The sequence below is a fragment of the Python bivittatus genome, unplaced genomic scaffold, assembly GCF_059951505.1.
Source record: "Python bivittatus isolate LINGU-HERP-01145 unplaced genomic scaffold, Pbiv_v1 ctg000080_np1212, whole genome shotgun sequence".
Classification (NCBI taxonomy): domain Eukaryota; kingdom Metazoa; phylum Chordata; class Lepidosauria; order Squamata; family Pythonidae; genus Python; species Python bivittatus.
This window is the reverse complement of record NW_028277035.1, coordinates 14,123,877-14,138,854: the sequence shown is the minus strand read 5'-3', so window position 1 is coordinate 14,138,854 and position 14,978 is coordinate 14,123,877. Positions and strand designations below refer to the sequence as shown.

The following is a 14,978-nucleotide window of genomic DNA, read 5'->3' as shown; positions in this document are numbered from 1 at the left end:
CTTTCAAAGTACTGTTATTTCTTTGAAAGCATAAACCACATAAGTCTCATCAGCAACAGCAGTTTGATTTGAAAAGAGGAGAAGAAAGCCTACATTGCTTCAAGACAAGCAAGTAGCTATTGTGGTCTTTCACTATGTGCTTCATGGGGGGCCATGGCTGTGCGAATGAGAAAATATAGAAGAAAAGGGAAGGATCAAAAGATAATGTTGACACATATCCCCTTACTACTCCAAAAGAACCTCCAAGCTAACTATTTTTGCCTTAAACTGATTTCTAGACTGCCCTATTTGTTCCTTCAACTTTCTATACTGTCTTCTCAAGGCCAAATCACTGGTCTGGGCATTGGGCTGTTTCTTCCCCTGCCAATTTTGGAATTACAAATAAAAGATTATTTGTAGTGTGGCTTAGAAAGTAGATATGACTTCATTCCCAAACCCAGTGTGATTTTCTTGTTGCCAACTTGCAGTTTCCAAGATTCCTTACAATAGGTCTGCTGGGAGTTCCATTCAGAAACTTCAGAAGGGCCACACAATACCAATATAGGATCCTACTATTGTATAGAATCATGTTTGATTGTAACAATGGCAGCTAGTTTCTAATTCTATGTAAGGTAAAAGTTAGAGCAAAACAGAATCCTTGATAATTCAGAGTACCTCATCTTCAGGTTCTACTCACTTCCACTAACAGAAAAGATTTCTTCAGTCACCTTGGCCAATGTATGCATTTTAGAAGGCACTGCTGACAATCTATTTATTTTCCATTTCAATGCAATGTACATCAGGTTTTTTTTAAATCTTTCAAGTGCTAGATCTTTGTTATGGACAATACATAATCAGAAAAGCACTTTCACACTTCTCTACTTGCAAGGCAATAAACAATATGACTTAGGAAAGCCTTTCCAAATGCTGGGCTTGCTGCATCATAAGAACAGCCTGCCCTAACAGTTTTGTATGGGACAACAGTCTTCTTGAATTTATGTAAGACAAATAGTAGATTGCCTACAAATAAACATTTCTTCACTCTTCAGAATACATGGATGCTTTACCCCAAAACCAGTATCTAGGAGGATCTTACCATTCTGAATCATAAACTTTCCATAAAAATATCTCTCACTTTAAGCAAGCTAAACACATCTAAGTGTCAATACTGTTTCCATATAGCGGAAAGGCAGAAATTTCACACTGTGACAGATAAGATGTGCTTACCCCATCCCTGCTCCTTCCACTGAACTGCACCCAAATGAAAACAGAGAAAGTTCCCTTCAAAATCTGTTACATCCACATGACTTTCTCCTAGTCTGGTGAATCTATATAAGCAGGTGGAGAATCTGCTTGCCCTACAAGGATTTGAGAAGAGGGACCATACACTTCTTCAAAATAGACAAAACTCTTATTTGATGGATAAAAGAAGAGAGCGAGGGACTAGTATCCTTTTCTCTTAACTGAAACATCAACCTTTAAAAAGAAGCACTTCCAAAAGCAACAAGAACAGGCTCAATCTCCTTTCCCAGCATATGTTACGGCTTCAAGCTTCCCTAGGTAGGTAGCCAACTAGCTTCTAAGGCTTGTTTTTTGTATTACGGTACTTGTGCTGCTAGGTGAGTTTTCAACAATAGCCCAAACGTAAAATGCCTATTTTTCCCTACTTTGTTTAAATGAATTCTGTGGGATAGATGGGGAATGCTTTAAATATTGTTTTTCCCATAAACTGACCAGAGCTGGCATAATAGCCTTAGAATTTCTCTTTACTTTTAAAATCTTATGGGATTATCTCCAGCATCAGCTTTAAACAACTGTCTCTTTCATTAACAAGTTAGAATTCCAGCAGAGTTCCCTACAACTGTACTCGGTACTTAACAGGGACTTACAATGGTATGAGGGTAGATAATTGGGTCAAAGAAGAATCTTGATTTTCTACAAAATTAAATTGTGAGTAGAGTGGAAGGAAAATTTCAGTTCTGCCATTCCCTCTCTTTCCTTCCACCACCATCCCCCCCGGATGCAGCACTCAAAATATGGCACAAATCATCCTTTAGTACAGCCAACATGGCTGTGTGTGTCCATAGGGGCTGGGACCGGTTTCTTTGGTGTACCCCAGAATTGTGCAAATAATGTCCCACATCCCAGGCCCCCCATATATCCACAGCCTGGAAGCATGAACAAGAGCAGGGCCCAGAGCCACCTCAGTTAGTCTCATAGGAGGACAGGAGAGCAGCATCAACTGGCTCCATGCAAGAAGGACATGTGAATGATCGCATCAGCCAGTCGTCAATGCAGTTTACATGGTAGATGTGTAGACAAGGCAGGAATCGGATGGGGTCTCCATATACAAAATCCAGCATACAGATTACACACCTGGAGAAGTAGAAAGAGAAACTGAATGCTAATACAAAGGTGCTATAAGATGGTTTCCAGGCCATCTTCTATTTCCTGCCCAATTTGCTGCTTGGTAAGTTTAGATACAGTTGTAAAAGACTAGTTACTGTACTTTTTTGCCATACGCTCAGCTTTTTAAAATATACCACCAGCCTTCTGCACTGAACTTAGTTCATGATATTTGAAAGTACCCTTGTATTATTTTTTCAAGTGGAAACTTGCAAGAGCTATGCTGCTTTTCTTCCATGTATAAGCAACATGTTCTCGCCTCACAAAAACTGCCCACAAAGAATGAACATTTTTGTTAACTTGATACTAGGGTTTCTGATCTCCAGTTTACCCTGTTAACCAGGAGATCAGAATATCACTGATTAAATCCATTCCCATCCCCGTCCTCAGTATCAATAAGATACAATAACCACTGCCTAAGAAACATGCCTTATCCAAAACAGCTGTTAATACTGTTGATGCAGGTATCTCCCAACTGACTGTGCTGTGATGCCAGAGTAGACTACCTTCTTGCTGGCTATATATGCCAGAGCAATGCATTCTCTGACCCACTGGCTGATGGTGGATTGTATCCTCTCCAGGATACCTATTTTATAGGAGGCAAATTTGTTATTGATCTTCCATCCCTTTAGAGTATGTTTGAGATACAGTCTTAGTGCCCTTCTCTGCATATAGCTACTTTGTGTTGGTTGGTTCTCTGGGACTGGAAAGGTCTGGGCAGAAACTGGGGTAAAGTTTCTTACTGGTGAAATTTGGAATTGACTTTAGGCATGAAGCAGGGATCCACTCTTAGCACACTTTGTTTTGACAGAATACACACAGAACCCCTCTTGGCCCCCTTTGGACAAATCCCAAGTTCTGGGATTCCTGTTGTTAGTACAAGCCTCTTTTATACCACAATTCAAAAGCACAGTAAGTCAGTTGACAGATCTTAGTGGTAGCTGGATTCCCATTAAATTTCTAGATGCAAAATTGTAGCCAGTCTGTGACTAGGTAATGAACTTAAGAATACTTCGGTGTTTTAAGAAGATACCATATTCAATCATCACTCATCCCCTTTCGAATGGAGAACCATGGCTCCTGGGCCAGGAGGGAATAAAAATTACCCAATGCTTTGCACATATTCACCTTGAATATCACTTTGGATAGTTTTGGGTCAATGCCAGGCAAGCAGAGAGTAGTCTTTCTGTTCATGAACCCACTAGGGCACTGATCCCCTCTGTAATCTCAAAATTGGGAGAAACACTTATCTGTTGTCCACTGTTATGAACAGGTCACCTGAGGGGATCCCCATCTTTCTGAAATCTAGCAAAAAAAATCTCAGTGTAGGATGCCCTCTCCTCAAGTGCTGATAACTCAGCCAGTTGGCTATAGTGTTTAGTGATCTTTGCTGATATGGAACATAGATGTTTCTTTATTCACATTATTACAGTAGTTGTATTGCTTCCTTCTGAAGGCCCCATGATTTTCATCCATCCAACTTGTTTTTACATAGGCTTTGGTCATTATATTGTCCATCTGATACCAATTTACCTAGTGTGAAGATGCCTTCAGAGCCATTCATACTACCCTTAATTCCAGTTTGTTAATAGGCAGTGCCAATCTGTGATGGGACCATCATCTCTGCATCAATCTGTTTTAGAATTAGGCTCCCCACCTCATTAGGATGGCTTCTGTGGTTACTTGATCAGAAAGCTCTCTGAGTGGCTTTCCCTGTGCCAGTTTGGCTATAATTAGCAATCAATGCAATGATTGGGTTCCCTTGCTTGGCACTGTCATGTGCAGATGGGACTGGGTCTAGAGTGGAAAAAGGAGCCACTGGAGTGATCTGGAATGGAATTGGGCCTATGGTACTGAATCAAGAGTTGTAATCATTATCCTTGTAATCATGAGGGTTGCCCTCTTAAGATGTTAGGGTCTTCCTCACACTCTTCAAACCTTAAGGGTCTTCTCCTGAGACAAGAAGTGTTTCCTCTCCTCCCTGCTGATGGTGATTCCCAGGCACAGATCTGCTTTAATAATATGAATGCGGTCTTGGTGAAATTCACCATGGAATCATGCTCTGTGAGGCATCAAAGCATCAAGATCAGGCTGTTAATTGCTTTTTCCATAGAGGGTGTTCTGATAAACAATTTATTCTAAGGTGAAATGAGGACCATGAGGACCGAGCTGTCCCATAATGGATGCCATCTCTTTGGTAAATACTCTGGATGCTAAGGCCAGTCCGAAGAATAGTAGTTTGAACCAGAACTAGTCCTTCCTGTATGCAGTCTGAGGAACTTCCAGTGGGATAGCCTGACTAGGATATGTAAGTAAGCCTCCAACACGACATATGTTAGGAAATCATCTAACATATGATAACAAACAACTGGCAACTCAGTTATTAAACAAAGTGGTCACTAAGTGAAATCACGACTGTGCTTATGATCTTACTTCAGCTTTCCTTTACTTTACAGACTTGCGAAGGTCGTAAATGCAAGGACTGGTTGTAAAATTTTGATTTTCATCACCATTGTACTTGTGAACAGTTACTAAATGAGGTAGTCACTAAATGATGACTACCTGTATTGCCTGTGCTATGGGCTTCATCTTCAGAGACCAAGAATAGAATTTGTGGCTATACAGGTAGTTCTCATTGAACCACCACTCGTTCAGTGACTGAAGCTATGACAGTGCTGAACAAGGGGGGCTTACAACAGATCCTCGTAGATGTGGCAGTTGCAGCATCCCCACAGTCATGTGATCACAATTCGGGCGCTTGGCAACTGGCAGTTACGATGGTCACAGCGTCCTGCAGTCATGTGGTCACCATTTGCAACCTTCAGTGCCAGCTTCTGACAAGCAAAGTCAATGGGAAGCTGGCAGGAGGTTGCAAATGGTGACCACATGACTGCGGGATGCTGCAACTGTGGATTTTGCCTGACGGCAGCAACTGGGACTACCGCAACTGCCATCGTAAGTTGTGTGACATTGCAGTTTATGACTGCGTCACTTAGCAATGGATTGTTGGTCCCTATTACCGTAGTTAAACAAGGACTCCCTGTATTAGAAAGCATGCCAGATACTTATAGGCAGAACCGCTCTTCTTCAGTTTTTCAACTGAGTGAGTTCAAAACATCTTTTTATCTACATAATCCTTAAACTAGAGCATTAGCTGAACTAAAACTGGATAAAGTATGGCCTATTAATATATTCTATCCTTAAGAAACAAACATTATCCTCATATCTAAGAACATCAAACTAAGGTATATATAGAAGTAGTGATGAAAATTTTTTTTTTTCAGTTTAAATATATCTTTTTTCATATTCTCTGTAATTCTGAGATTTTGAAATAAATACTGTTCTGTTGGTTCAGTGCAAAGAAGCACAGTCCAAATTTCTGGATCATTTTGACTATCCATGGGAATTGTACTGCAACACATTTAACAGGGAAAGGCTGCTCTCTCTTTGTCCTTTCCAGAGAAAAAGTTCAGAAATATGCAGCTCATTACAAGTAGTCCTCACTTGCTGAACTGCCTTGATAAGAGACCATTCAAAGTTACAATGCTGTAAAAAAATAAAACAGCTTTGCAACTAGTCCTCACATGTATGACCATCACAATAACCCTCAGGCATGTGGTCGCCATTTGGGAACTTTGCAACCAGTGCACATTTATGACCATCACAATGTCCTGCAGTCATGTAATCATCATTTGCATGCTTCACAACCAGCTTCTGACAAAGTTAATGGAGAACATGGAAGTAAAATCAAAGTCACAGTCATATGATGTCTTGCTTAATGACTGGGGTTATTTGGTTAACAACCAAAATGGGAAGTGACGTTGTAAGCCTGTCATGGTCACATGGCTTTACACTTAGCAACTGTGTGCTTAGTGACAGAACTGCCAGTCCCAATTGTGGTCATTAAGCGAGGACTACCTGTAATTATTTTAATAGTTAAGCATAAAACCATAACAAAGCTCTGCAGTGTTTATAGAATGCTCTTATTCAGAATTCCAAGCAGCCATGCTTTTTCCTAGAACATGTCCATTCTGTATCTCAATTTATCCCACACCTTTCATCAGAATCCTGTATCCTTCATATCATCCAAGATGTTTGAACGTCAGTAGTGCGGTACTAACTAGGTAGGATTTATATTCAAAGAAAAGTTTGCAACAGAAGAATTACTTTTTCTTTCTCCCTCAGTTGATTCAGGAACTAGATATATCTATTTTCTTGTGATTTTGTTTGTTTAGAAAATGAGAGACAGGCATTATTACAGATGTGTACAAAATTACTACCGGACAAAGGGGTGGAAACAGATCATTGGTATAGTACAAAATTCTCATTTCACCTGGTAATCAGCCTCAACATTCAGACTGTCTTGAGTATGATTCATTAATTAATCTGTATTCATTTATTCCATCCCTGTTTTTGCTACACTGATGAGAGGGACAGCAATATCTAATTATAATTCTTAAATTTGGTAAACATATTAGAATTCTTTTATGCATAGATTTTGTCCACTTCTTTCAACTTTCCCTTAAAGACAGATCTGTTAGCCATTTCAGCATTGAAAATAGTGCTCTGTCTTTTCTTCAAGCTCTCTACAATAATTCATTTCTATCATTTTGTGTAGTGAGTTATTCAAGTTTTGGAAGTGGATTCAAGAGACTTAAGTACAACCTCTGGAAAGTACACTAAAAAAATACATACTGATGTCCATATTATTCTGCATTATATCTTGCAGAATGCCTAAACTAAGTGCAGCTTTTCTTTAGGGTAGTAATAATTTGTTTTTTTTAAATCAAAGAATGTAAAATATAGTATATTCCTGTTGCATTTTGGAAGGCCATTTCTGCATACCAAGTCAATGAATTATAAAGGTTATTTTTGCATTCATTAGCAATTAATTACTGTAATACTTTCAGGATTTGTTCTGACTTAGCAAAATACATTTAAAGCATTGTGCATGGAAACATACTCTTTGATTTTCTTTTCTGATGGCTCTGAGCCCGGATCAAATATTCCTTTAGGAAGGTGCTGAATTAGTCCAATCCTTTGAGCTATCCGGATTTGCTCTTCTTCTGTTAGTTGTGTGGCAAGACGTGCCTGGCTAGGCGTTGGATGATACACTGGAATTGGAGTGTGATCCTAGAAAGTCAGACAACAGTGTAGCTGAGCATTTGCTATTCTCATAAGTAGCCTGTTAAATGTACTCATATTTACACATAGTAATCCAAGGAACAATTCCCTTTTCTCCCAGATTGCTAGAAAGTTGAAAATACCCACTCATTTAACATGTTCCCACTGTAACAAATAGTTCAGAAACATCCTACACTGACACACAGAGCTATTTAACATTTTGACATACACGGGACCGAACTGTAAGATAATATTGTAGTATGCCGGATGGGCTAAAATAAGTTGTCTAATGAGCGTCTGAAGCTTTTCTAGAGGACTGAATCAGCTGTTGTTTTTAAATGTCACAGAAGCCTTTTTTTTCTATACACACATGTTATGATCCATGCAAGCCATTAATTCACCATTAAATGATTGGATCCCCTACTTGTATTTCTAACTAGTCTTGTATTTTGAACAGACAAACATTTGGACTAGCGGTATGTTAGCATACAAAGATAATTTCCCAATTTCTTTCAGGTGCCAATATGTCCATTTCTCCTGATCCATTATATTTTGAACTAATGAGGCACATTAGGCAACAAAAATGCACAAATACTTTCTGTATTGCACACAGAAATCCTAAACAATACTGCTCCATTCAGAATTTCAGGAGGACACAAGAATTACAATGCTGGCTGAAGTCAACAGTCCACTTCATAGTTTGTCCAACTGTCCCTAACTAAAACTTGCAGAGCAGGAATATCAGAAACAACATTTACATTAGCAGTCAACTTCAAGTGCATTTATCACTCTTTTCCAACTTGATGCCTTCCCAACATGTTGGAGTACTGCTTCCACAATTACTAGTCAGCATGGCTTTGGGAATAATGGGAGTCATAACCTAATAATTATGGAAGGTAACAAGCTGGAAAAGGCTGACATACACAACCACTGCATTTGAACAGGGCGCTTGGGACTTTAAGATGTATTTATGTACAGTGGTACCTCGGGTCACAAATGCTTCTGTTCACGACCAATTCGGGTCATGAACAGCTCTGTTTGCAAAATTTTGCCTCCGTTCGTGAACGCCAGATCGGGTGACGAACAGGATCCGCGGCCATTTTTCCTCCTGTGACATGTGGTCGTGGCTTCCTGTAGGGAGGGGGACTCTCCCTCCAAGCAACAACTGCCTCCCCACTCGCCTTCTTGTCCTCCACACCAGAAGTCGCGTCGAGCAAGGTTAGCATTCTCTCCCTTCGTACTGTACTTTGTGTCATATTTTTATGGTTTAAAAAACAAACATATGGTTCAGAATGGATTAACCTTAATTACACTGAACCTTATGGGGAAATTTGATTCGGGACGCGACGAAAATTGGTTGGCTACCAAATTCGGAGGGGTCAGAACAGATTAACCGTATTTACATTGAACCTTATGGGGAAATTTAATTCGGGTCGCGACCAATTCGGGTCGCCACCAGAGTCGCGGAACGAATTAAGTTCGTGAACCGAGGTACCACTGTACAGTGGGGCAAAAAAGTATTTAGTCAGCCACCAATTGTGCAAGTTCTCCACTTAAAAAGATGAGAGAGGCCTGTAATTTTCATCATAGGTATACCTCAAGTATGAGAGACAAAATGGGGGGGAAAATCCAGAAAATCACATTGTCTGATTTTTAAAGAATTTATTTGCAAATCATGGTGGAAAATAAGTATTTGGTCAATATCAAAAGTTCATCTCAATACTTTGTTATATATCCTTTGTTGGCAATGACAGAGGTCAAGCGTTTTCTGTAAGTCTTCACAAGGTTTTCACACACTGTTGCTGGTATTTTGGCCCATTCCTCCATGCAGATCTCCTCTAGAGCAGTGATGTTTTGAGGCTGTCGCTGGGCAACACGGACTTTCAACTCCCTCCAAAGGTTTTCCATGGGGTTGAGATCTGGAGACTGGCTAGGCCACTCCAGGACCTTGAAATGCTTCTTACGAAGCCACTCCTTCGTTGCCCGGGCAGTGTGTTTGGGATCATTGTCATGCTGAAAGACCCAGCCACGTTTCATCTTCAATGCCCTTGCTGATGGAAGGAGGTGTTCACTCAAAATCTCATGATACATGGCCCCATTCATTCTTTCCTTTACACGGATCAGTCGTCCTGGTCCCTTTGCAGAAAAACAGCCCCAAACCATGATGTTTCCACCCCCATGCTTCACAGTAAATATGGTGTTCTTTGGATGCAACTCAGCATTCTCTCTCCTCCAAACACGACGAGTTGAGTTTAGACCAAAACGTTCTACTTTGGTTTCATCTGACCATATGACATTCTCCCAATCCTCTTCTGGATCATCCAAATGCTCTCTAGCAAACTTCAGACAGGCCCAGACATGTACTGGCTTAAGCAGGGGGACACGTCTGGCACTGCAGGATTTGAGTCCCTGGCAGCATAGTGTGTTACTGATGGTAGCCTTTGTTACTTTGGTCCCAGCTCTCTGCAGGTCATTCACTAGGTCCCCCCGTGTGGTTCTGGGATTTTTGCTCACCATTCTTGTGATCATTTTGACCCCACGGGGTGAGATCTTGCATGGAGCCCCAGATCGAGGGAGATTATCAGTGGTCTTGTATGTCTTCCATTTTCTAATTATTGCTCCCACAGTTGATTTCTTCACACCAAGCTGCTTGCCTATTACAGATTCAGTCTTCCCAGCCTGGTGCAGGTCTACAGTTTTGTTTCTGGTGTCCTTCAACAGCTCTTTGGTCTTGGCCATAGTGGAGTTTGGAGTGTGACTGTTTGAGGTTGTGGACAGGTGTCTTTTATACTGATAACAAGGTCAAACAGGTGCCATTACTACAGGTAACGAGTGGACAGAGGAGCCTCTTAAAGAAGTAGTTACAGGTCTATGAGAGCCAGACATCTTGCTTGTTTGTAGGTGACCAAATACTTATTTTCCACCATGATTTGCAAATAACTTCTTTAAAAGTCAGACAATGTGATTTTCTGGATTTTTTTTCTCATTTTGTCTCTCATAGTTGAGGTATACCTATGATGAAAATTACAGGCCTCTCTCATCTTTTTAAGTGGGAGAACTTGCACAATTGGTGGCTGACTAAATACTTTTTTGTCCCACTGTAACTATTTTTTTAAGCAATCTATGCTCTGCAATTATATAGTAATGAATTCTATAGGGCTAGCTTGGTCTTGGTCTTTTTAAACATCAAGCTTATGAATCTCTGCCTTATTTCAGCAGATTGTTGCTTGTAAATCCTTACTCACACATACAGTCTCTTTTTAAACATCCACTACAAACAATGGAAAATTACTGCTTTATTCCATTTCCCTGCTACTTACTGCACAAATTGTTCATGCCTAGCTTAAAGTGGATGGCTAGTTTTTAGCTCAGGATGCTATATGAACACAGCCCATAGTTAAATTTATGGTTCAGTGTGTTGTATGAATCCAGGCAATTGGGTAAGCTGTGACTTAGTTAACCATGAATTAGCATATAACAATTTCAGTCAGGTCTGTAGTAACATACAACATAAAACTACTCTTTACTTCTCAGTCTTCTCTATAGAAGAGCTACCCCACTTTGGAAAAAACTGGCCTGCATGTGTGACAGCTTGTGAAAATGTAAAAGAAAAATGTAATTGCTCCCAAACCTCAGATACAAGGAACAGAAATCAGAGGCAGCTGGGACAACTATTGAAAGAGTGACACCAAGCTACATGTGCTAGGTAATTTATCTCTGGAAAGAGATAGCAGCACATTAAATCAATGGGATTTGTTTTCTAAACATTCACTGGAAGCTTAACACATGGTTCAGACCTTCATTCGCTTTAGGAAACAGTCCCTGATTGCTAGCACTTTCATAGCATGATTCATATTCCAGTTTCCCTCTATCCAATTTCACTTGCAATTCAAATTTGACAGAGATCCTCATCAAAAGCTCTTGAGTTAATTTAGCAATAATGAGATAAGAGGACTTTCAAAGGACTGAAGTAAGAAGTGGAGTCCCTCAAGAACCTGGTACTTTTAAATTTGTTCATAAATGATCATGACTTAGAGATAAGAAATGATGCAGAACTATTCAGGGAAGTAAAAACTAAAAGTGATTATGAAGGAATCAAGAAGGATCTCTCTAAACTGGGTGAATGGCCAACCAAATGACTAATGTAGTTCACAATTTATGTATGTGTAAACTGATGAACACTGGGGCAAAAAAATCTAACTTCATATATACATAGTTGTTGATTAATGTTGTTGATTCAGTGTGTGGCAGCTATGAAGGCAAATTTAATGCTAGAGAACATTAGGAAATGGATTGAAAATAAAACCGTCAACACTGTAATATCTTTATATGAATCCACTTCTGGAACACCTTGAACAGTTCTGGTCTCACATTTTAAAATGTATATAATAGAAATGGAAAAAAGCACAGTAGATGGAAATTAAGTTCACCGGATGACGTTGGGACAGTCATTGTCAACTCAACTTACCTCACAGGGTTCTGGTTGTAGGGAATAACCAGAGGTTGGAGCCCTACATGTGCTGCCTTGAGCTGCTATATGAAAGGCAAGATAGCAATGAAATAAATTTAAAAAATGATGAGGGGATCTGACAACTTCCTTGCCAAAAAAAAAAAAAAAGTTAGAACTTTAGGGACTTTAGCTTAGAAAAAGGGGTGACTGAGGACATGACTGAAGCATATAAAATCATGAATAGTAAACAGAAAATTGATAGGGAGAAGTTTTTCTCCATCTCTCAAGGCACCACCTGACTTGAGATTTAGACAGACAAAACAAATACTTTGTACAGTGCATAATTAACTTGTAGCATTCATTAAGACATGGTGACACAGCCACTAACTTGGGTACCTTTCAAAGGGGATTGGCTAAATTCATAGTGTCTATCAGTAATGAAAGCTCAATATTACATCTGGGTCAGAGGCATCATGCCTCCAAATACCAGGTACGAGGGAATAATGGTGACAGAAGGGTGTATTTCCATTTCCCGCTTACAAACATCCCAAAAGTATCTGACTAGCCACTGCAAGAAATAAAATACTGGACTAAAGTGAACCAAGCTGTTCATGGATTAAGAGACATTTGATTCTTGGTTTTCTCCCACAGAATGCAGCCAAAGGCTCATTTATTGTCTTTCTCCCTGTCTCATTCATGAAATGTTATAGGACATCCAATGCCAGCTTCCTTTTGTAACTCCTCCTGTTTTTTCTATCTTTTTTTCCTGCTACAGGTACTCCCCAGTTTACGAATGAGCTCTGTTCCCAAGATCTGTCCTTAAGTCAAATTTGTATGCAAGCCAGAACAGTATTATTGTATAATACTGTATAAGTAGTATCATGTAATGAACTTGAACCTTTGTGTATTTAACTCAAATCAATGTACATTTAACTTTAATTTTGCTACAATATGCTCTGTTCTTAACTATGGGTCATCCATAAACCAGGTGTTCTTAACCGAGGGACTACCTGTACATAAAATACATTAAGAAATAAAAGACAGAATGGTTGCACAATTCCTTTGCTTGATAGCACTAGGAGTCCTTGTCTGAAAGCCCCCCACTACAACAGTGTCTAATAAATTACCCCAGCAACTTTTCATCCCATGTCTTGTAATAAGCTGGCATTTTTCCATAACTTAATGATAGTTCCTAGCTCTTTACTTAGAATATTGGCCATGATCTTAGCCTGATTCTATTAATTTATGTTTCATAGCTTTTTCTGTGGTAGTGAAGAGTAATTACAGTAGGTCAAATGTAGACTAGCCCACACCCACAGCAGCCCAAGTGTTAACAAGGCAAAAGCCTTCTCTTCAATCAGGGGGGCTTCCAGACTGATGGTTCCTAGCACAAAAACATATTGTGCAGCTGATATTTCATGTTTTCCTCAAAAGATATTCCGTAATAAGGGGGAAAAACAGGAAGCAATGAGAAAACACAGGAAGGTTACAAATAGAAGACGTCATTTTCTGGACTCTAAATTTTCACAAATGAGGCAGGACAACAACTGCACAATAAAAACCTCCTCTAAATCCACCCCAAGTTTAAAAATATGTTTCCACCCCTTGGTCAAAACTGTGCAACAAAGCCAGTCGCCGCTAAATGAATTCATCCTGGTAGCATCTGCGGGACAAGCGGTGGTCAACACTGCAGCAAGACCTGTCCTTATCTCCTACGGTCTAGTTCACGTGTGGACGAAGTCAAGTTCTCCATCATGGCTCCGGCCATCCCCAGCCCATCTCGCGTTACTTGCCCCCGAGTCGCGACATTCCCGAATGCCACCCGAGTCCCCCCCTCTCGTCTGCACGCTACCCCTCGCGGACTACTCAAAGCTGACCCCAACTGGCGAGAGCATGAGAGCATCATCAGCCCCAGAGCTTCATGCTGTGCGTGGCTCCTTTCCCCACCCGGCGCGATACCTGGTAGGGAGGCGGCGGGGCAGGGAGGGGCGGTGGGGGTGGGTCTCCAGGTCCAAGACTCGCCCCATCGCCGGTAGAATCGTTGAGTAGCGACAGGTCATCAGCTGCCTGCGAGGACAGGCAGCCCCCCATGCCCGCCCGCTCCGGGCCGCTGCCGGGACCGGCCCGGGCAACCTCCGTCCACCAGCTCCGGAGGGAGGGGGGAGTGGCGGCTGGGAAAGAGGGGCCGCCTCGCCTAGCATGTCGGGAATTGTAGTTCTCAGTTCTGAGGATCTGCGCTTGCGCAATACGAAAGAACTCGTTCCCTTGAGGGTGGGGTGGAGAAGGAAAATAGGTACGGTACGGTACATCACATCACTTTCAGCCTCCTTTCCTTTCAAGCTGATACTGAATAAGGCAGGCACCGCCATGCAGTCAATTATGTGCTCTTACTGTATAGTTTTAAAATTATATGAAGTTATATGCGCAGTAGTGATAAAGCTACTAAATAGTCCCTCTCCCACTGATTTTTGAGATAAATCTATTACAGTACGGAATTAACAGTGCTGTCTTGGCGATTGCATGCATTACAAATTTTTGCTAGAAGCATTTCACACCTGACGTTTAAATGTTTTTGATGGGTAACATCTGATCTAATGGTTTGTCAAGAAAATGTAGAACTCTTCATGAAACCATCAACTCCAGCAAATGTCTCTTGCATCGTGTACCATGAATTGTTTTCCTATTTTCTATAGCTCTTCCGTCATCCAACAATCAACTACCTTGGGACTTTGGTATTCGCTGAGCTTGGTTTTCATGTTATGAACGTTTCATTGCCAATCTAAGTAACACCGTCAGTGCTTTGACACAAGGGAGAGGATTTTGTTGGTGTTTTATGTGGGGCAGTTAAATGATTACAGTATTGTAGGTCTTAATGTTCTTTGAAAGGGGGAGGGTATATCCCTCACTGTGTATTTCTCTCTCTTCTGTCAATTTTGTGCTCTTTTTTTCTCTTAGATTGGGCAAGGCTTCTGCTTCCTGAAAGAAGCCTTATGGGATTTGATGTTATTTCACCTATATA

General features: G+C 40.7%; 1 protein-coding gene across 1 annotated transcript; it reads right to left on the bottom strand.

Moving 5' to 3' along the window:
- Positions 1–734: 734 nt before the first annotated feature.
- On the bottom strand, positions 735–14,138 carry LOC103067357 (RING finger protein 11-like). Its single transcript, XM_007420966.4, has 3 exons — positions 13,919–14,138; positions 7,349–7,518; positions 735–2,355 (listed from the first exon to the last, which is right to left on the bottom strand). The coding sequence occupies exons 1-3, from the start codon at positions 14,048–14,050 to the stop codon at positions 2,184–2,186; spliced, it is 474 nt and encodes a 157-aa protein (XP_007421028.2). The 5' UTR covers positions 14,051–14,138; the 3' UTR covers positions 735–2,183.
- Positions 14,139–14,978: the final 840 nt, after the last annotated feature.

Excerpts from the sequence above, each read along its gene's own strand:
- LOC103067357 (XM_007420966.4), bottom strand. The coding sequence starts at position 14,050 with ATGGGGGGCTGCCTGTCCTCGCAGGCAGCTGATGACCTGTCGCTACTC. Across the intron at positions 7,519-13,918 it reads CCCCGCCGCCTCCCTACCAG|GATCACACTCCAATTCCAGT; the intron begins GTATCGCGCCGG and ends CTGACTTTCTAG. Across the intron at positions 2,356-7,348 it reads TCAGAAAAGAAAATCAAAGA|GTGTGTAATCTGTATGCTGG; the intron begins GTATGTTTCCAT and ends CTACTTCTCCAG.